At 38.3% G+C, this 22,018-nt stretch overlaps 1 protein-coding gene across 12 annotated transcripts in view; it reads right to left on the bottom strand.

Moving 5' to 3' along the window:
- Positions 1 to 4,988: 4,988 nt before the first annotated feature.
- MEF2C (myocyte enhancer factor 2C) overlaps positions 4,989 to 22,018 on the bottom strand; it is a 159,710-nt gene continuing 142,680 nt past the window's right edge. For 8 of the 12 annotated variants that reach the window (XM_074995350.1, XM_074995347.1, XM_074995348.1 and 5 more), the window contains 4 exons: positions 21,306 to 21,478; positions 19,061 to 19,190; positions 18,168 to 18,303; positions 4,989 to 8,904 (listed from right to left, as the gene is read on the bottom strand). In XM_074995350.1, the coding sequence (XP_074851451.1) occupies positions 8,583 to 8,904; positions 18,168 to 18,303; positions 19,061 to 19,190; positions 21,306 to 21,478 (761 nt within the window). In that variant the 3' untranslated portion in view covers positions 4,989 to 8,582. The remainder of the gene's footprint in view (positions 8,905 to 18,167; positions 18,304 to 19,060; positions 19,191 to 21,305; positions 21,479 to 22,018) is intronic. The other 4 variants (XM_074995355.1, XM_074995351.1, XM_074995353.1 and 1 more) reach the window with 1 other exon arrangement.

Here is a 22,018-nt window from a genome sequence, read left to right as displayed (position 1 = left end):
AGTATTTGTGTCCAACTGAAATGAATACAATTTACTCCCTTTTACATGTTTATAACAGAATGCTTCTTGATACACCATTAAGGAAAAGACATCAAGCCACTTGATCCCCAAGAACCTACAACAGATTCTTGAGAGTCTCACCAATGTATGAGGTTTTCATTTGAGCACTGCTCAAGCTCACCTTGTGTGACATTTCAAGGGCCTTCACATTAATATCACTGAGAGAGTTTTTTAGATGGTTTAAAAACACTTAGCTTTCTCTTGAAAAATTCAAGAGGTTTGTCATTTAAACTGCTATGCTTTATGTTGAGGTGCCATTGAAACAGGCTAGATTTAATTGCATGACTGAATACTTGTTCATGGCAAATGACCGACTGGTTCACTTTCTTCTTCACTCAACATACATCTACATAATAAGCAGGGGGGTGGGATTGTACCTTCTAACACTTGTGTACCGTTTATTACTTGTGTCAGGAGGCTTACCAGCAGTGACTGAAATCTCCTCAGTTTGATCCCTCTGGTGTTGACTCAGTCTACTGCCCATCTCATCAATAGTTCTCTCCTGTGCTTCTGCATGTTTCCTTTTTGCAGCTACTGCTAGTTAGCCAGTTCTACATAGTTGAATCCACTCTTACAAATACAAGGCAACTTCCTTGACCTCAGGCAAATGACCAGAAGTGACATCAAAGCACTCAGAGGAGCAAGTTGAAGGTGATCAAGGCAGATAAGGATTTCTGAATATTTACAAACTACTTTGGTTGCTCAGGCAACCTGTCTGGCATGTGCAGGTCCTGTTAAAGGTGTCTGGCTGGGGGCATCTGACTGGGGGAACTAAAAATTGGCAGCTTGGCTGCGGGAGTCTGGCAGGGAGGTTCAGAAGATGTGAAGTTAGACTGACAGTAGGGGTCCTGGATGGAGTGTAGCGGGTTCAGGTGGTCCAGGGGGGCTCAGAGATGGAGTAGAGAAGTGAAGGGTCATGACTCAAAGTGGGAGCTTTACTGCGGTAGGCACACTAGGAGTCCTCTTGCTTCTCAGCAACTCTGTGGACCTTCTCCCTTGTACCAAGCAGAGCTTGTGGGTGCCTGAAATCTGCACAAGGGCTCCCTCTTCTTGGAGGACTTTCAAACTGCAGCCAGTTGGCTGCTCTGCAGTTGAAGAGCAAGGAAGTTCTTAACCGTGTAGCCAGATTTTAGTCCACGGGATCTGACTGACTCTCTGCCACCACTCCAGATCCTGTCCGGATACAGCAGGAAGTCCCCATGTATCTCTTGCCTCCCACTTCTGCAGTGTCCACTGTGCTTCTCAGAGAGAATGGAACTAAAAGGCTAGCAACGGGATAATTATTTTTCTATTCAAGTTGAACACCTCTAATCTGGAAAGCTTTGTTGGGCAACATCTGTAATCCAGCATGATTTTAGTTAGCTGGATGACCACTTATCATGGATGTGGCCAAGTTTCCCATGGTCCCATAAGTTTGTTTCTAGCCACCAGTCCTGGCTCTCAGTGTTCTGTGCTATTGTTTAGCTGTAATTTACTCCTAAATGTCTAGTAAACGGTGGAAGTGTTGGTAATGGGCTAGACAGCATTATGCTCCTGTGGTCCAGCAAATTCTCTAGTCTAGCACCTCTCAGGTTCTAAGGCTGCTGAAGGAGAGGGGTTCAACCTGTAGTATGTTTTAATATTGTTAAGGAAGAAAAATGATATGAAAATACAAAATATTGCCAGGAACTATACAGAGATTACTTTTTGCAGTTTATATGAACTGGATATATTTTTATTTTTCTAGGTGAGTGTGTATTGTGAGGCAAAGAGGGCTTGCTACAATTTCATTTGGATGGTGTGATGATGGGTACTACTAAAAAAAACCCTGTCTGAATGAGTACATGGATGTTAAAGGTGAGAGGTAGAGTTATTCTGTATTCTTTGGCGCTGTGATGCAAACACATGATTCCACTATGAATTTAAGATGAAGGAGCTTAGTAAGAAGTGTAAAGTGATTTTTTTTCTAATTCCTTTACAAGATGCAGATTTTATAATCATATTTTTTTAATCCTTGAAATTTAAAGCAAGTAAATCACAGTTTTTGTATTCTTGGAGAGAAAAAAGAAATCAGTATTTTTTAAATAACAGCCTTCTTTCTTCTTTACCCACTGATAATATTCCCAACAGGGAGCTGGGGTGGGGAGGGAGCCCACTGAGGCAGCAAGCTGAATCTGCAGATTCAGGGAGATGCAGCCAGCCAATGAAAGTGGCCAGAGACCAGGAGACTTTAACCCTCTCCTGGTCCAGCAAAATCTCTTGGTTGGTTCCTGAAGGTGCTAGACCAGCGAGGTGCAACCTGTACTAGAAACATTTTTGTTAAAAAACGAAAAAACAATTATGTCACTTAGTGGAGGAGCACGTCTAGAAAATTTTCACCTGGTACGCCCAGGGCTCATTGCTGTTCCTCCCTGGCTGGCTCCCCCATGCAGCTCCTCCAGGCTGTCACTGAACAAATCCAGCAGGCAGAGCAGAAGGGATGAGCTTCTGGGGACAGGGGATATCTGTTGCAAAGCTGGGCCCACAGCAATGGTGAGCAAAAGCATTGCTGACCACTCCCTGCACCAGATTGCAGGGCTAAAATTGGGCAAATGGAGCTGCAGCCTTGGGTGGCCAGTATCCAAGCAGCCCCCTCCTGCCACAGAGCCAAATGGGGCTGTGCAGTGGCCAGCACTGCTATTGGGAGGACCTAATCCTGCTGACTAGACAACCGTGCAATTGTCTGCAGTGTGTACGATGCACGGAGGGCTGCAGGTGCTGCTGACGAAATTTAACAGTAATTAGCAGCGTGCTGTTTTCTGTCAGCAATACATTTAGAATCTAGGTCTTCAAATGTTATTTTTGAAATTGTCACATCCGCTGAGCACCTTAAACTATTAATAATCTGTCTGTCTCCAACATGAACATTCACGTATGTCTTGCTGAAAGAAACTGAGATTTCTATTCACAGACACAAAATTGTAAGTGAAATAAAAAAAGGGGCTCACAGCAATAAATAGGTTACTTCCTTCTCCTCCCACAACTGTTAAAATATCACACAGGGAATATGTGAAGCAAAAAATAAAACAAAAAAACACACCATACAGAGCAGGGGTCAGCAACCCTCAGCACAGGTGCCAAGAGTGGCAAGCGAGCCCTACCCCTCCTCCCTCAGACAGCCAGGAGCTTGCTTACAGCCATGCTGCTGGCAGATTAACAAAAGACCAGCTATTGCTACCAACTACCACTGAAATGGTAAAACTCTGCCTCTTCATTTATTTATTAAGAAAGCTGCTGTAGGTGGGGCTATTAGGCTGTGTCTACATGGCAGGCATTATCCTGGGATACAGAGGTATCCCGAAATATCTGTCCGCATCTAAGAAATGCACCCGTTGTCTTGAAACAGTTTTTGAGATAAGGCACGTGCTATTCTGGCATTCCTGTACACTTCATGGCACAAGGAGTACAGGGATGCCTTGAAATAGCGCCCATTTCGATAGCTACTCAAAATAAGCTATGTAATTATTTCAAGATTAGGGTGCCAAGTAGATATAGCCTTAGTAACTTTAATAAGTATCACCAGCACTCCGACCGTACATAGAGGTCAAAAGGTAAAATTTCGGCACTCCACTTCAGAAAGGTTGCTGACCTCCGACATAGAGGATAGTCTTGTTAAAACATTGGGCTAGCAATCAAAAAATCAAAGTGATTTAATCTTGGGCAAGTCTTTTAGGGGGCCAAATTCAGATTATCTGATACAAACTAAATAGCACCAACTCCACGAGTGGTCCCATTAAAATCAAAAGGTTGAATGCTGAGTAAGGAACTATACTCAGTGGGTGAAATCCAGATCATGCTGACCTCACAGAGACAGGATTTCACCCCAAATGATTACCAGTATCAGAGTGTGGCCTTAAAGCCCTCTCTGCTTCAGATGCCTATCTGTAAAGGTGGGAGGGGGGATGCTAACTTCTTTGCCTCATATAGATAATGCGAAGGTAAATTCATTAGCATTTGTGAGGCACTGAGATAGCTTGGTGAAGAGGCCTCTGTAATTATATAGATTTGTAATTAATATTTTATGCCATTGAGGAATCAAATACAGAAAACACTGGTAGCAGTTGCAGTTGTTTGTTGCTGTTTTAAAAAAGTGCTACATTGGCATGTAACTAAACAACAAACATCATGCAATCAATAAAGAATGCACCACAGACACTGTATCACTAAGAAAGCCAGTAACTTTACTGATTTGTCTGCAAAATACAAATTATACCTTATTTCCAGCAGGAGAAACTTGTGAAATTTTCCCATTTTTGTTCACTACAGACAGCTGAATTAAGTCCCTTGAGATACACAGATGTGGTTTAACTTAGTTATAACATCTTGTCATCTAGTGGCGACAAAGTCCAGCTTATGCCGCTGTGAGCCTCTATTGTAATACTTGTTGCAAATGCTCGTATGTCCCGTTTACAATTCTACTTTTAATTACCATTGTTTAATGAGGAACAAATTCCCAAAAAAAGAAGAAGCAGCATGAAAAATAAAAGGATACAACAAACAATCTGAAGCAATCCAAGTATAATGCCTAAGGTAACTCAGGGTTTACATTATTTACTCCACAGAGCACACAGGTACTGCATTTTTTATTTGTCGTTGAACTGACCTCTTTGAATCAAACTGAGGTATGGATCAGTCTGAGGTATGAGCAGGGAAGGGAAAATGCAACACCTGATTATGAAAATAATCAAATGGAGAATTTTGAGCAGAAGGTTTGGCTCAAAGCTTGGATTGCTCCACATCTTTGGTTAAAATATATTAACAAAAGCCTTGTATTACATCTACAGTCTGAAGCATTCTAACAGACACCAATGTTCCATCAGTCCTTCCAGAGATCTGTAGTGGCAGGAAATTAATGCCAGATAAGTGATGACATCACAGCAGATGGCATAAACAGGAACAGATGAAATATGCCATGTTTAGGCAACAGCCTTTATTGAGGTTTCAAGTGGCTTTTAAAATATTACAAAGCATTTACTTTCTAAGAGAAAGAGAGGAAAAAGAAAACAAAACAACCTTGGTACATCTATAGTTAAAAAATGGGTATATAGGGTAATACATACAATACAAAAGGATTGACATTCTTGAAAACAGTATACTGAGTTGTTTTATTCTTGCTTTAGCTTTACCTGAAAAAGATCTGAGAACAACAGATATTTTTATATTATTCATTAAGAACCATTAAATTCCACTTTTGGGAAAAATATAAGCCATTTTGTTATAAAACAAATTTTTTGAAAAACACTGAAACGATAAAAGCTCCATTGTGAAAGACAACAATGCACACAATATACACATTGTGCAACTGTGCATATCATATCATCATTGCCAGAAATTGGGCTAACTGAAAATCACCTTTAGAAATAAAGATGAGTTTGGCTACAACAATACTTGGAGATGTAACACATGCCACTTAAAGTATTGAACTTGCAATTAAGAATGTTGCCTAAAACATTATATAGCATGGATTAATGTAAAGTAAATGTTAATACTCTTTTAGGGCTCTGCCCCAAACTCCTTAAATACAAAGGAATCACACAATAAACCAAAATTACCTTTGCAAACACAATATGTGGTAAGTTACAGATAAAGGAACAGGTAAAAGTAGACAGTTAAAGTTTACAGAAAGTTACTTCACAATCAAAGTTGTGCTTCTCTTAATTGGATCAGTTTACAAATAGGCATTGTTCCCCACTATCTTGCCACTATACTTTAGTTGAGCTCAGTAGCAGGAACAAAAGGGACGACTGGCATCCATTTTCACGTGATTCTATTTGTGTGTATATAAAACCATGGTCAGAATTACTAAAAATTGCCACGGCAATACCTTTCATGCTACTTTCTGCTGGTCACTTAAGGTAACACATTATATCGTTACTGTCTTAGAATCTCAAATTTCCTTTTTCTTGTGTTGCTGAGGCAAATTGTATTCATATGGCTATTCTTCATATTTCAACAGACTGACTCCCTTGCCCCCTGACAAGTGACTACTAACAATACTGAGAAACTGAAGTTTTCTGAAATGGCAAGGTACATTTGTGATATATTTGCATATTTTAGACACATTAAAGTTTAAAAATGTCAGACTAACAGTATGAAAGCAGGTTAATTTTATGGTGAGGAAATTTATTTCGAACAAGTTTTGTGTTTTAAAAATTGATTCTGGGCCCTAGTCTTACTTTTGGTTATGCACACATATATTTTTCTTATCTCACAGATTGCACTATGAGACAGGATGGATGCACTAATAACATGCTATTCTGCCTAGAGAGCAACGCAAGTACATAGGAATGCACTAGCCTGAGCACGGTCAAGTGTGCATTTGTAATTTGGTTACACATAAAGGAGGAGCCCAAATCATAATGCACAATGCACACTATACCCCATTTGCTACCACACAGAGGTAGACTTTATCAATGAGCAGTGAATAGCAACTGACTGTATTGATGGGAAATGGAGAGAATGTTTTCCTTAACATAAACCCTCCCTGTTGTTACTTAGACAGCTATTGAAGCTACTACATTCCTTGCTGTGTCAATGAATTTGAGTGGGAGACAGAAATACTCTTGAAAGGAAGAGACACTACCAGTTGTACAATGGCACTAAAATCTTAAAAGGGAATAGCTTAAAAAAACCCAACAAAACAACCCCACCCAATATGAACACTGAACTAGAAACCCCATATTCCACCATTTTCCTGTAATAGTACATGAGGGATGAAGAGAACCAAAACAAATGGGATATTCCTTCTGCCTAAACTATTTTGGTTAAAGAAAAATACATGACAGGAGAATGGGAGAATGCCTCGACCAAAACCTGTTTGGGTGAAATATACCGGAGATGTTGTTCAACAACATTCCCTCTGTGTGATAAGGTGACCCAAAAGGGCTCTGACAATTATGATGACCTGCTGACTAAGGATGGGTTGGACAAGATAAATTTGCTTTTGAATGTTTTATTTATTGAGCACCCTAAATCTCGCGAAGATTTCTAAAACTCAGTGACTTGTGTTTCTGTGCCAACTCCTCACTTTTGACGCCTTTCTCCACTACTTGTGGAGCTCTTCACCAGTACTCATATACCTGGTAGCCTTAAGAGATGCACATCCAATTCTAGCAGATAGAATATCAGCTTCATTTAATTTATGAGAAAGGGCCACGTTATGCCACTTTGTCATTTAATTGTGGAAAACTACAAGATACGCAGGACACAAGTAATATCAGGGCCCTGAACTTGTTGCAATGCACAAAACAGCATGAAAGAACTAATCAGTATATACAATGGATCTCGGTTCACCCAATGGTTTGTAACTGTTACATTAAAATGATTTAGGCTGTTACATCTTGGGTAAAATCTAACCTTTTACAGATTAGTCTTTTGACAGCTGAATCTGTAAAACGAATGCAGAGTAAAAGAAAACCAAAGGAAAATAGTTACTTAAATGTGCAACTGCACATATATAATCCCCCCCACTATTAAGATAACAAAAACTTTTGCTATTACCATAATTATTATATATATTAGAAAGCTATACACAAGCATGTTAATTTCACAGATTTTTTAAAAGATTCTTAATATTTTATATAATTAGAAATACACATTTCAAAAACAAAACTTCTGCAAAGAGAAAACAGTTATCTTGGTTAGCAAAGCATGGAGTTCTTCATGGCTTAGGGTAGTGCTTTCTATACAAAAAGTCCTCTGTTTTCTTCAGGACTGTTTAAAACATTAGCGAAGCTATCAAGGAAAAAAACACATTTTGGCTTAAGGAAACTACAAAAAGCCACAAATGCTTTGCAAACTCTGTCTTACTTTTTAATATGAAAATAAGCAAAATGTAATGTACATATTTTTATATTTTTTATTTAATAAGTGATGCAGACCCAGAATTTTAAAAATTAAATATGTTAACCCTCACCTTCGACATTTTTACAAGTATGGTCCACTTTTGCATGTCTTTGATCCTTTTAACTGAGTGCCATACTCCAATGATATGCCTGCATGTTTGTGAGCATTTTAGGTACGGTTAGGTGACCCAGTCTCTTTCTAACATTTAGTCATGGCCACCCATTGCTGGGTCTGTCAAAACATCTGTACATTTTCTATATGTTGCATAACAGCTGCTTTCTCTCTCAGTAAAGTCTGCCACTTTCTGGCAAATGTTTCCTTTTGTCTATTTACATGTAAATAACGTTGAACCTGCAACATGACACTATCTATTGTAACATACATTTTGCAAGGGAGCACAACAGTGAAAAGAAGTTAGCCTTAAAATCTATTTTGTACAAAGTGTTCTGTTGTACAACTCAAGTGCTAAGCTTATCTCAGCATTTCTGTTTATCCTTATACTGTATCACTGAGGCAATTTAAAAGTACTTTTACAAAACAGAGTACCTGACTTTTTTTTTTCCACACACAGCACATATAATGCATATCGACCCCCCCACCCTCTTTAAGGTATAGCACACACACACTGCAAGAAAAAAAACTAATAGGTAATAATGTTATCATGTTGCCCATCCTTCAGAGAGCCGCATGCGCTTGACAGAGGGGCTTTCCCTTTCGTCCGGCGAAGGTCTGGTGAGTCCAAGGGGGGAGTGGAATTCGTTCCGATGATCCTCTCTGTCGCTTCCATCATATGAGCTGCTACAGCTGCTTAAGCTGTCAACAGGAGATCTCCCCGCCTCGTGGCGCGTGTGCTGTGGGTATCTCGAGGGTGTGGTGGTACGGTCTCTAGGAGGAGAAACAGGTTCTGACTTGATGTTGAGGCTTTGAGTAGAAGGCAGGGAGAGATTTGTACTCTGAGATAAATGAGTGCTAGTGCAAGCTCTGTAGGAGGAAAGGAAACCCAGTTACAGACTGAGGAGGCATGGAGCCCCCAGAAACGTGCAAACACTTGTCCAAAATATCAGTTTAAAGACTCATGGATAACAGTGCATGCCAGAGAGACCCAGTGATAGGTGAGGGAGGCATCACAACAGACGTGATCCTCTTGTATGGTTCCCTGGTATACCCTAGAAAGGAAGTGGGCTTTTTGAGAAAGTGCTAGGATAAATTTTGAATGCTGAGCCTTTGTACTGCTGAAACCAATACCATATTCTTTATAATGGATGAATACTAGAACATAGAGCCATGTTCGAGAACTGGAAGGGACCTTGAGTCCAATCCACTGCACTCAAAGCAGAACCTATTACCATCCCTGACAGATTTTTTTAAATCAAATCTAATCTGCCCCAGATCTTTGACAGGCTCCCTCAAGGACTGAGCCAACAACCCTGGGTTTACAAAGCCAGTGATGCTCTAACCACTAAGCTGTCCCTCCCATAAGCATAGCATTACTGGATCAGCTCAGTGGTGTATCTAGCCTAGCATTCTGTCTTATTGCAGTGTCCAGGGCTACATGCTTCAGAGGGAATGAACAGAAGAGGGCAATTATTAAGCAACCTTTCTTATTGTCCAGTCCCAGTATCTGGCAGTCAGAAGTTTAGGGATGCCCCGAGCACGGGGCTGCACCTGTACTCATCTTAGCTAATCATCAAAAATGGGCCTTTCCTCCAGGAATTTAGCTAATGCTGTTTTGAAACAAGTTATGCTTATGGACTTTTCAATATCCCCACAGATTCACTGTGCATTGTATGAAGAAGTACTTCAAGTTTGTTTTAAACCTGCTGCTTATTAATTTCATCGAATGACCTCAGTTCTTGCTATAGAAAGAAGTAAATAACACTGTCTTATTCACTTTCTCCACATTAGTCATGACTTTATGTCTCTTATGTCCCCCATAATCATTTCTTTTCTAAGATGACCACTCCCAGTTTTTTGGTGCCCTTTGCTGTATTTCTGCTGATTCTAATATGACTTTTTTCCATATGGGTCAATCAGAATGCTAGGCACTATTCAAGGTGTCAGAATAAAATGGATTTGTATAGTGGCATTATGATATTTTCTTTTTATCCCCTTCTTAATGGTTCCTATTCTGTGAGCTTTTTGGATTGCTGCTGCACACGGAACAGATGTTTTCAGAGAACTATCCACAGTGACTCCAAGATCTCTTTCTGAGTGGTAACAGCTAATTTCAACATCATCATTTTGCATGAATAGTTGTTTTGCAATGTACATTTATTGTGCATTCATCAACAATGAATTTCATCTGCCATTTTGCTGCCCAGTCACTCGTTTTGTGTGATCCTTTTGTAACTCTTCGGAGTCAGTTTTGGACCTTGCTCTCTTGAGTAGTTTTTATCATTTGCAAATTTTGTTTGTCTTTCTCTAGGTCATTTATAGATATGTTGAACAGCACTGGACTCAGAACAGACCCCTTGGGGACCTCACTGTTTAACCCCTCCACTGAAAACTGACCATTACTCCTATCATTTCTTTCCTCCCTTAACAAATTGTTGATCCGTATCTATAGGTTTCTGTATGCACGCATGGACGTTATAAAGGAAGAAGGAATTTCTGTTGCAATCGATCAGCTTAGTTCATATGTACAAAATCATTTTTACTGTAATTCTCATTGAACAGTAACAATGTCAAGATAATGCAGACTATGTAGGTTTTTTAACTTCAAAAATTAAAATACTTCAATTTAGCTTAACTTTGAAAGGGATCACTATTTTAAAAATGTACTAGGTAGGTTACAATTGATGTATTAGTTTATGCAACAGATTTAAGAATCCTAAATTCAAACTATGATTTCTGTCTTTTAGTCAATAAGCTTCCAGAGCCTTTTAGTTGAAATGTAACTGAGGGTGTCAGGGGAATACACTGCTCGGATGTGGGCACACTCAACTCAAACAAAGAGTGTCATAAATACCAACAAAAGCAATAGTTCTGATTATGTTATTGTTGGAAGGAAGGAAGGAAGGAAGGAATGTAGATCACTAAATGCATATTCTAAGTTTATTTTTGTTTGTGTATTTGTACGAACAGGTTAGAGAAAGTGTTAAGCTGCAATGTGTAGGAGGGAGAGAAAATAGGGAAAAATCAATATAAAATAAGGGAGAAATGATATCACTCACTTTTGAAAAACGTTCTGTACAAAAGCACCATCTACTGGCCAAAACTGAATTTTCTCTTAAATGTATGCATCTTAGAAGCATCTTTCTTGGTGTGTAATTCTCACTATATTTTGAGGCACAGTTTGTGTTTAGGTCCACCAATCAGGCTGAAATTAGAGTCCCCCGGCACATAATTTCAAGGGCCTTAACGGTGAGGTATTTGGGGAGATTGTTCTTGGGAAACATCTACTGTAGCTCCACTGAAAGACAAAACAGTATTTTGTCTCATTTTGGCAGATTTCTACTTGAAAAGATTCAGCTTCTTGACTGAAATTATATCAGATGTTTTTATGACTAATTGTCACAATGTTTAATAATGGATGGCTATTGCTAGACAACAAAGACAGAACAAAGTGCTCCAACAATGATTGCTTTCATCTATCCTGCATCCATTTAGAACGGTTTGTCAAAATTTGCAACTGTATTCTCCCTGGAAGCACGTTGCAGGGCTTATTTGATAGAAATATTTTAAAAAGTGCAGTGAGGTGTGTAACTCCATCCCTCACACACTCCCAAAGACATTCTGAAGGCAAACCACATACTTTCCATTGAGTTTTGGAACTATGTGTTAAATGTGTGTAGAAAATTGTTAATTTCAGATATGGTAATTTCTACTTTACTGAGGGCAGGTCTACACGAGACCTGAAAGTTGATTTCAGATATGTAATTCTAGCTATGGTAATTGTGTAGCTGGAATCAATGTACCGGAAATCAACTTATGTGACTGTCTTCACTGAGGAAGGTCAATGGGAGTGTTTCTCCTGTCGACCTCCCTTACTCCTCATGATAGCAAGGAGTACAGGGGTTGACTGCCGACACCAGAGAGATCAATTTTGCACATCTTCACCAAAATTGAACTCTAGAAGATTGACCCTAACCAGGTCAATCTTCAAGGAAGTGAAGACAAGCCCTCAATGAAATATTCTACCTTTAGCAGAGACCTCAATAAAAAAAATCAAGTATGAAATAAAAGTATTTTCCTGTTTTGTTTGGTTTTTCTTTTTTTTGCATCTGCCTGTGGATTCAATCTTGTACCCCCTCAGGGGTACCTCTCTTTGCTTGAGGGAGCAGGATGTCAGTTTGATAAATATTTTAGACTAGCAGTGGCAGTGGACACAAAAGTAGGCTCTGAATCTGAAGTTCCTCAAAATATCAGGTGTTGGGACCTAGAGCTTTGGTGTGGTAGTGCCTGCTCTATAGACCCATGATTTGTCTACAGAGATTACACACTGATCTATATCTCTCCACCTACAACATATATTATATGTTACAATATCCATAAGCAGCAAGTTTCTGAAAGAGTGCAACTCTTGAGAAATACAGCTGACATTATTGTACTCTAATGTACGTTACTATTGACACAGAGGTTCAGGAACCAGTTTTAGTCTTCATTAGTCAAAACTTTGTGAGTTATAAGCAATGTGGTTCATTATAAGTGATAATAGCTGAATATGCATGGATATAGATAGCCAGTGTGAGTAAGACTTGGAATTCAAGATGTGAGACTGCAGTTATATGAAGGACAGATCTGATTTCTTCATTGTAAAACGATACAGGTGCTTTTCACCTAATTCAGCATGGGCTAATTTCCTGATTTTGCCTTTATATGTAAATGGATAAAATATCAATGTTTATTTCACATAAATGCTTATTTTAGCTTCCTAAAAATATACAACATCGAGCTAGACTAATATTCTATTTGCTTGTCAAAAAACACAGTAAGTTTCTAAAACAATAAAGGGCAAAAGAAAATTATTATTTATTTTTAAAGAATTCTATACAATTACCAAACATCAATTAGTAGTCAGATAATGCAACAAATTGGTTGAAATTATTGTATAGAGCTGAATTATCAGGCTCACAGAAAAGCACAGTGTGTTGATGAAGAGTCAATTCAATTTTTGTAAAGTGAAATAGTGCCTCACCAATCTATCTGAATTCTCTGAGACTGTCAGCAAACAAGCAGACAAGGCTGAATCAATCAATATAGTGTACCTGGACTTTCAGAAAATCTTTGTCAAGGTCCCTCACCAATGACTCTTAAGCTATGTAAGCAGTCACTGGATAAGAGGGAAGGTCCTCTCCTGGATCAGTAACTGGTTAAAAGTTACAAAATAAAGGGTAGGAATAAATGGTCAGTTTTCACAGTGGAGACAGATAAATAGCAATGGTCCCCAATGATTTGTATTGGAAACTGTGCTCTTCAACACATTCCTAAATGATCTGGGAAAAGGAGTAAACAGGAAGGTAGCAAAGTTTGTGGACAATACAAAACTAACAATGAAAGTTAAGTGTGTGTTCATAAATGCAAAGTAATGCATATGGAAAAACATAATCCCAGCTACACACACACACACAAATGACAGGGCTTTACTTAGCTGTTATCACTCCACACAAAGATATTGGAGTTACTGGGGACCGTTTTCGAAAACATCTGCTCAATGTTCAGTGATAGTCAAAAAACCTAACAAAATGTTAGGAACCTTTTGAAAGGGACAGATAATAAAACAGAAAATATAATGCCACTATATAAATCCATAGTACTCTCAGACCTTGAATACTGCATGCAGTTCTGGTCAACCCATCTAAAAAAGATATATTAATATTGTAAAAAAGTTCAGAGAAGGATAACCAAAACGATTATGGGCATAGAATTCCTTCTGCACGAAGAAAGATTAAAAAGACTGTGACTGTTCAGTTCAGAAAAGAAATGATTAAGGGAGCATATGACAGAATCTATGAAATCATGACTGCTGTGCAGAAGGTGAAAAAGGAAATCTTATTCAGCCCTCACATAACACAAGATCTAATGGTCACCCAATAACATTAATAGGTGTAAGTTTTAAAACAAACTTGAAATACTTCTTCACGCAACTCACAGTCAGCCTGTGAAACTGCTTGACAGAGAATGCTATACTGACGTCTTACCAGGTTCAAAAAGAATTAGCTAAGTTTATTGAGATTGTTAGCCAAGATAGTCAAGGATGAAACCCCACGTATGGGTGTCCCTAAACCTCTGATTTTCAGAAGCTAGGACTGGATGACAGGGGATGTATCACCTGATAATTGCCCTGTTCTGTTCATTCCTCCTGAAGCACCTGACATTGGCTACTGTCAGAGGACAGGATACTGGGTTAGATGGACAATTGGTTTGACCTAGTATGGCAATTCTTACGGTCCATTCATATTGACAGTAATATAGCCATCTTTTCACATATGCACAGAAAACATTGAATTTCATAGTGATAATAAAGGGCAATACACGTAAATATTAAACCTCACTTCTCATTCAAATCATTGATCCCCTCCTTGGATACAGAAGATTCATTAAGAAGTAGAGTTAGCCTGACTCTTCTGTAAAAGGGCTAGGGAATGCCAGGATGGAAGGAATCTGCAAAGGGAGCTTTGACCTATATATGTCAGTGAGGAACATTCTGTATGTATCTCCATGGGCTGTGTCTAGACTAGCCCCCAACTTCGAAGGGGGCATGGTAACTACGGTGTTTGGAGATTACTAATGAAGTGCTGTGGTGCATATGCAGCACTTCATTGGGCTACATCTCCCCCGCAGCAACTTTGAAGTGTGAAAATTCCAAGTGCTGGCTTGCGTAAAGCCGTGGGTCAGCTGCACGTACTTCGAAGTGCCCACACTCCTTCAAAATCCTCTTACTCCTTTAAAGTACCTGCGGCTGACCCATGGCTACACACAAGCCAGAACTTCGAAGTTTCACACTTCGAAGCTGCTGCAGGGGAGATTTAGCCTAATGAAGTGCTGCATATGCACTGCAGCACTTCATTAGTAATCTCCCAACACCCTAAACAGCATACCCTTTTGAAGTTGGGGGCTGGTCTAGACACAGCCCATCTATTCTAACTTCCAGTTGGAACTTGAGCCAGGGTAGTTTTGTGAAGGGGTATGGGTAATATTGGAGAATTTATGGGGCCCTTTGACAATGGAGTGGGAAAGATAGATAGCAAAAGGAGACCATCCCATTTAGCTCTTTCTTTCTTCTCATGCCCTGCCTCCTCAGGACTTTGTCTGGTTTTGCTTTCCTCCTTGCCATAAAATACATGTATTTGCATGAGTGTGGGGCGGGTACTTAGGGCTTAGCACTGGATGTTGACCAAGAACTTGGAAATCTACTATTGTAACTGCTAACTAGTTGGTCTGTTAGTCAAGAATTATGGATCAAGTGTGAGGATCTGAACCAATGCTTTTTTTAGGAAGGCTGAGACAGGTTTGGGAGAAGCTTCCACTGTTATATAAATAACAGTCTCCATAAACAAAATTCTTTAGAATTAATATTATTTTGGAGTATTGAAGTCTGCACTTCAATTTATGAAACTCACTCTTGTGCCTGTAGTTAACACTCAAAGTAGAAAATGTACTGTCTTAGACTGATAATAATGGACAAGGAAGAATATATGTCATGTGGGGTAATGTATGCCATGCCTGTGGCTCAAGAAACTGACAACTGAATATAGAACCTTTCACTTGTGGGTTACAGCTCAAATCCACTGCAGGTCAGTAGTGACCAACAACTCATAACTTTTGCTGATCAATCTACAATAAATTGTAGAGGAGAAGTGTCAAAACCAGAAACATTTTTCATGATCCTTTTTATTAATAATGATTTCAAATGTAATTTTTTTCCATCAGCTATACAGCTGGTAAAAGTAAAAGCAGTCATTATTCTGCTCTTGTCTTAGAGCCTGTTCAGACAATGTTGCCAAAACAGCAACTACTGGGGACCCCAGATTCATGGGGTCCTGGAGCACCTTTCACAAGATGTAATATTACCTATGCTCTGGTACCATGTGGAGTGGAACATGAAGCAATGGTCAGAGAGACCTAGAGAGTATTTGCATGCCTCCTTAATTAATTCTGCCCTGAGATACATCACAGGTCTTTCCCTAAGCTTATTTAGCAGAAAACACCCATTCATTGTTCTTCTAACACCCTCCAAATGAGCATGCTAATTCTGAACATATTAACCGATGTCTCTAACACTTGTATTCCCTGTAACTGACTTCCCTCAGATGGTAGAATATAGGGATTTGGAAGCAGGTCAACTCCATTTTCAATCTTTTTGCTCAGGTTTCTAGGAATGGCTGAGGGGTTTGGGTATCTGGGGTTCTTACAGAGAGTGGGCATTTCTTTGCATTTTTGGAAGTTCTTCTGCCTCTGAGGACTGAGTTTGCTTTTATGAACTGTGTTTGAATTGCACATTTTAAAAAAGTTGTTAAATCATCCAGTGCTTAGGATAGGTGCTCAATACACAAAATAAAACAAGGAAATTAAGCTTATTTTCTGCAAAAGTGGAAGACTCCTCTGGGGCTATCAGTGAAGTAGTTTTCATAGTTGTAACTTCACTTGAGAATTATTAAAACATTATTTTAAAACAAGCAATCCAGAATGTGTCCCACTAGGCAGAGATGTTACATTTCAGCTATTTTGTGATATGGATTAGAAACAGATGATTTTGTGTGACATATCTAAAAAGGCACTTAGTTCATTTAGGATTTAATTTATGCTTTGTTTGGTTAACCAAATCTTATTATGGTAAACCATTGAAAACAATCAACTTTATAGTAAGTTATACATTGATAGATGACAAGTAAGTTTTCAATTTCCTTGAGATTTTGTATCCCTACATGTACAGTTAACAAGTTTGCTCCAAAGCAATACATGCGTCAAAAAGAAAAGCAATAAGGAAGTAATAATGACCACGTATTAACACTATTTTTCCTGATCAGCACCTTTCTGGTTGTATATGTTTCTTTAATTAATATGTGTAATTATGTAAATCTTATTTGTACAGAAGTGGCATTGAAAAGTACGTTTCTTCTAAACCTTTGTTTAGTTATTCCTCTACAAACCCAAGTCAATGGCATACAACAGGGTAATTACAGAAAGTTTTAAAATTTAGTCAGATAAATTACAAATAAAATGTTGATGTTTAAACCACATTTATAGTGTTAAATACTTTCAGATTAAGACAGCAGTCTTGCAAAGATTAAAACTTATGTGTAACATTTTCTTTCAAAGCTTGGTTCAATACTTTGAAATGACTCGTTGATATATTCTGTCACTTTTAATTTGCACTTTTCTGAGTGAGCAACTTTCAGGTCAAGCATGTCTGGCCATACCTTCATCTATAATTTTTGCAGAGTAAGCATGCGCTGAGAGCTTGCTCACTAGGATTTTTAGGAGTTCAGTATCTCTGAAGATCGGCCCTTAAAGTTTATTTTAATTAGACAACAGCTTTTTGTTTGTTTGTTCAATGAATTAGGTTGCTTTGCTCATGTAAATTTCACATTTTATAAAACATTTGTGCCATACAGGACTGTTTCATTGCAGGCTTCATATCTACTGGAGAGATATCTTGAAAATGCCACTAGAGGGCATAAATACATGTTCTCTCAGACACAGGCAACCCAAAATTTGATTTATCTGCTGCCAGATTCTTAGTCACAATTATGTTTTACTTTTATAAAGCAGTTTCAAATACATGAAACTTGCAAGTCACAGCTGAACAGACGGATATACGTAGCCAAGGTTATGGATTCATCTCAAGTCAAGTCATTATGCTATTCTTATTTATAAGTGATTTAATAATATGTAGCAAATTTCCAAAGTTTATTATAAAAGTGTGCACTGAGCTACATAGAATCAAAAAGCTTAATGGAAACATAAATCAAATGAAATACAATTCTGAATATACTGTTTGTCCTTTTGTGTTGGAAATACAATATCACTTAGACAAGTGAAGGATTAGATATGTAACAGTATACTTTTCTACCGCACTGAGAAAGTGTTAGGAAATAAGAATGGATTTTAGCTACCTGTCAAACTTTTGATGATGTACCAATCTCCAAATTTTGGATTTTGAAAGTGGATAGTAGACGTCTGTTAATATGTTATCCCATTGATGATTTGGGATTAATTGGATGATAAAAGCCATTGTTTCTCACTCCAAACAGTGTTCAGGTAATGTAAAATTATATGATAATGTAAGTAACATTGCTTACCCCAACTGACTGAGGGCAGATGGCGGCATGTTATGTAGGTGCTGCTGTTGCCAGCCAGTTACTGAACCAAGATGAAGAGCACTGGCTGTGTTAAACCCAGAGAGAGATGATAAATCTGCACTACTCAGTGAGTATTCTAGATATAAAAACAGAACAGACCATAACTAAACGAGAATTAAGGGGAAAATAATTTTGCAATAAGTAGCACCAGAATGTACATTGTCATACATACAATGAGTTTTTATCTTTATTATACATTCTGCCAGTGGTCTAAAATTGCCTAACAAAACTGGAGTCTTTTCTTAAGTCAACTAATCAGTCTGGGAACAGACAATGCCCCAATAACATCCTCATCTAGATCCATCCATCTAGTTGTCATTGTCATGCACAAATAGTCATAGATTCACAGTCTTTAAGGTCAGACGGGAGCATCAGATCACCTAGCCAGACCTCTTGTATAATCAAGCCAGAGAATTTCACTCAATTTCTTCTGCTTTGAGCCCATAAGCTCAGGTTTGACTACAGCATATCTTCCAGAAAGGCATCCAGTCTATATATCCATCTATTCTACTCAGTACAGGTGTATTCTGATTTTCTTTAATGTCTGGCTGTGGGAACCAAAAAAATACCTTTTCAAGTGACACGTTTTAGCAAAAATCTTTGGAAATGGCTTTGTAAAGCAGCTTTTCATTATAGTAAGTTGCTTCTTGAATCCTTGTATGTCTCAAGTCATTTATAGACTTAGCTTAAGCTAATGAGGCTTTCAACCACTCAGAGTAATACAGAATACAAATTCCTCTCCTTGGTCAAACATGCAAAAAGAAATTTCATTAGTAATGCTTAGGTCAGCATTTTGCTTTCCTGTACTATCCTCATCTTACATTGGTACTTACCGGTACCATATGTTGTTGAAATGGCCGACGGGTATCCTCCCATCCCTTGCCCTGGCAAAGTAGGAGTTGCTACGGAAACCACTGGAGTAGCCAATGACTGAGCAGACTGGGAGTTATTTATCCTCTGATTCTTTTAAAGTAAGTAAAATAAACAAATTATTGACAGGCTTAAATCAGTTAAATGTATTGGATTTCAAGGTATGTTTTGTGCATGAGGTACAAACTTGGTACAGATATCATGAAATTAATCATTTAACATGTGGCTTTTATGAACTCTGCCAACCCTATCATTTACAATCCTTCAAAAGATTAGTTGTCACCATAGTAACCTATTACATCAGTATCTCCTAGAAAACCAAACTTGTAACAAGCCAGATTGCTTTATTATAATAAACATAGTGGGTAGAAGAGGCCATGTGAAAAACTGATGAAATATATAAACTCAGCTTACATTGTTTTACTTTTCATTCAAATGCAAAAATTTTATTAAAATCAGCAATAGTGGGTTTCATGTTTAATTCAGTAAACAATAATGTGGCAGTGTGGCATAATAACTCTCACCAGCAGATGGTGCTATGGCTACTCCATTTTTTCTCAGTAAAACTTCAGCAGTATTAGCTAGCTAAACAGTTATGCAGTCTTCTTTAATTTTTTGGGACTGGATATTTCAATGCATAAATTGCACCAAGAAATTTAAATTTTTCCGGAAGAAAAAATGTGCAGAGAACTACTTAAAAACCTAATCAGGTGTGCCATCTTAAAAAAAAAGTCTACTTCAGCAAGCTAGCAAAATACTAACAGTGGATAAGCGTCCTTTTCAAGGCTTTTTTTCTTCAACCTGCAGAAGCTGAAGAATATAGGTAACAATTTTATTCTTGTCACCTATGTTATATACCATACGCAATAATACTAGGAACGCTTAATTTTATTTCATCCACTGACTCCATATAAAAAGCAGATAAAACTATTTTTTTTAATCACTACCACTTACCAAAAGCAGATCAACATCCTCAGACTGAGAGCATAGGAAAGGAGTGTTAATAATTAGTGAACGTAAATATTTATCAGCAGACAGCTATAGAGCACAATGAATAGCTTCATTTGACAGGCATAACAAGTTAAATATTTTTTGAACACTGACTGCAAAAGTAACATTTCCAAAAGCCCTTCTTTATCCTCTTAATGAGATATTTGCCTCAGTTGTGAAGCTAATCTATCCAGTTTTCAGCTCAGCTCTTTGTCTCCCTATTCATTACTTCTCTCTAGCCCCAGTGGCTGCAAAGATTGTTTAGTAGCACCTCGTTGCCAGAGATCTGCCCAGTCAAAGAATCCCTTGGAAAGTATCAGTTTTAAGGTTCTTGGAACGAACCATTTGATGGCGACAGCTTGTCACAGCCTTGGTCTATTTGAGTGTGGCTTCGTCAGAAGCTGTATTTATTACTCCTCATCTTTTAAGAAGAGACTGTCACATTTCTGGGACTTCAGTTTAATATTCAAAGTTAATTTATAATGCATCAGGCTAAAGTAGCCAATATGTAAGTTGTTTTAATACCTTGTCTGTTACATAATGGAAAAATGTGTTTACAGCATCATTTCAATTCACTATCAGGGTCTTTTTTACTAATCCTCACTTTTAATGTTACATTGCCCATGAAAGATTTACTCTTTTGTAGGGAATAGATAGACATTAACATGAAATGCTAGATGATTCCCTCTTATAGTTTTCTGCACAGGCTTTGTTAACACAGACAAGAGATGTATAGCTCTCAGGTTAGATGCTTTTACTATTTTTTACTACATCTAAAGAATAATTACTGCTTCTCATCATTATAAAATGTAACCCTTGTTCCCAGCTTGACAGATTTTCAACTCATTTGTTTCTGGTTATTCTGTCATTTGCGGAGGCTTCGGTTATATAGAAACTAAACCAAAATTGTGAATTGTAGATCATGTATAGGATTAAGTTAAATCTTGTAACAAATCTAGGAGATGATTCTCCAGTCACTAGGAAATTGAGAGTGTGCAGAAAACAGTTACCGTTTTTTCTAATTGAATAGAATGGGGGAGGAAGTAAAAATGACTTCATAAAAATATAAATAAACATGGAACCAGTCTACAGTCAGAGTGGACCGGACAACGTCAGAATCTAGGGTCTGATCCATAACCTAGGGAAATGAATAGGAGTCTACACAGAGAAATAGCCTCAGTTTGAAGGGAAAGAAGAAATGCCTTAGAAATGCATTACCACTGATGGCATTGTATTTTTGCTGCCTGGTGGAATAAGCACTCGGAGATCTGGTTTACGGTTGTTCATTCCCAAATTCATGGGGGGCGGAGATTTTGCTTGCATATTCTTGTTCAAGTTGCCAGGTGAGACCAGCAGACCTGGAGAGTTTCGGGGGTTGCCATACCCATTCCCTGTGTTTTGAAAAAAACAGGACCAAATGTGAGGAAGAGGAGCAGAGATTCAAACGTGTTGCTTAAGGCTGTACATGAAAACTAACATTTGATGTTAATAAAACCAGCATATATACTGAAAAAGCTTACTGTGGGTGCAGTGGAAGTACCCAGGCATGAAAACATAACCCCTTTAGTATTTGGAACTGATTTTGAGACACTTTCCCTCAGGCAGTTAACCTTTCAGTCAAGTAAAATGAGATTATTGGACACTGTTGTACTGAAGAGTATTGTGCACTCAGACCAGCCAAAACCTAACTTTTGTTACAAAGCAGAGTCAGGAAAAGTCAGACAATCTTTCGGTCGAAAAAAAATGCAGAAAACTGTGCCGTGCTTTCATGGACAAATACAAGAGGATTGTGACTTGGCTGACTCACTCCTTTCCAGTTCATGGTTTTGTTTTGTTTTTAGACAAAGAACAAGTATAGCAAGGCTATAATTTCCAGAAAAAGCCGGGGGAGGAATAGGAAGACTCTTAAATGCTTTTCTACTCACTTCCCC

The sequence above is a fragment of the Carettochelys insculpta genome, chromosome 5 (genome assembly GCF_033958435.1).
Source record: "Carettochelys insculpta isolate YL-2023 chromosome 5, ASM3395843v1, whole genome shotgun sequence".
Taxonomy (NCBI): Eukaryota; Metazoa; Chordata; order Testudines; family Carettochelyidae; genus Carettochelys; species Carettochelys insculpta.
Note: the sequence above shows the minus strand (reverse complement) of the source record. Positions and strands in the feature narration are given on the sequence as shown.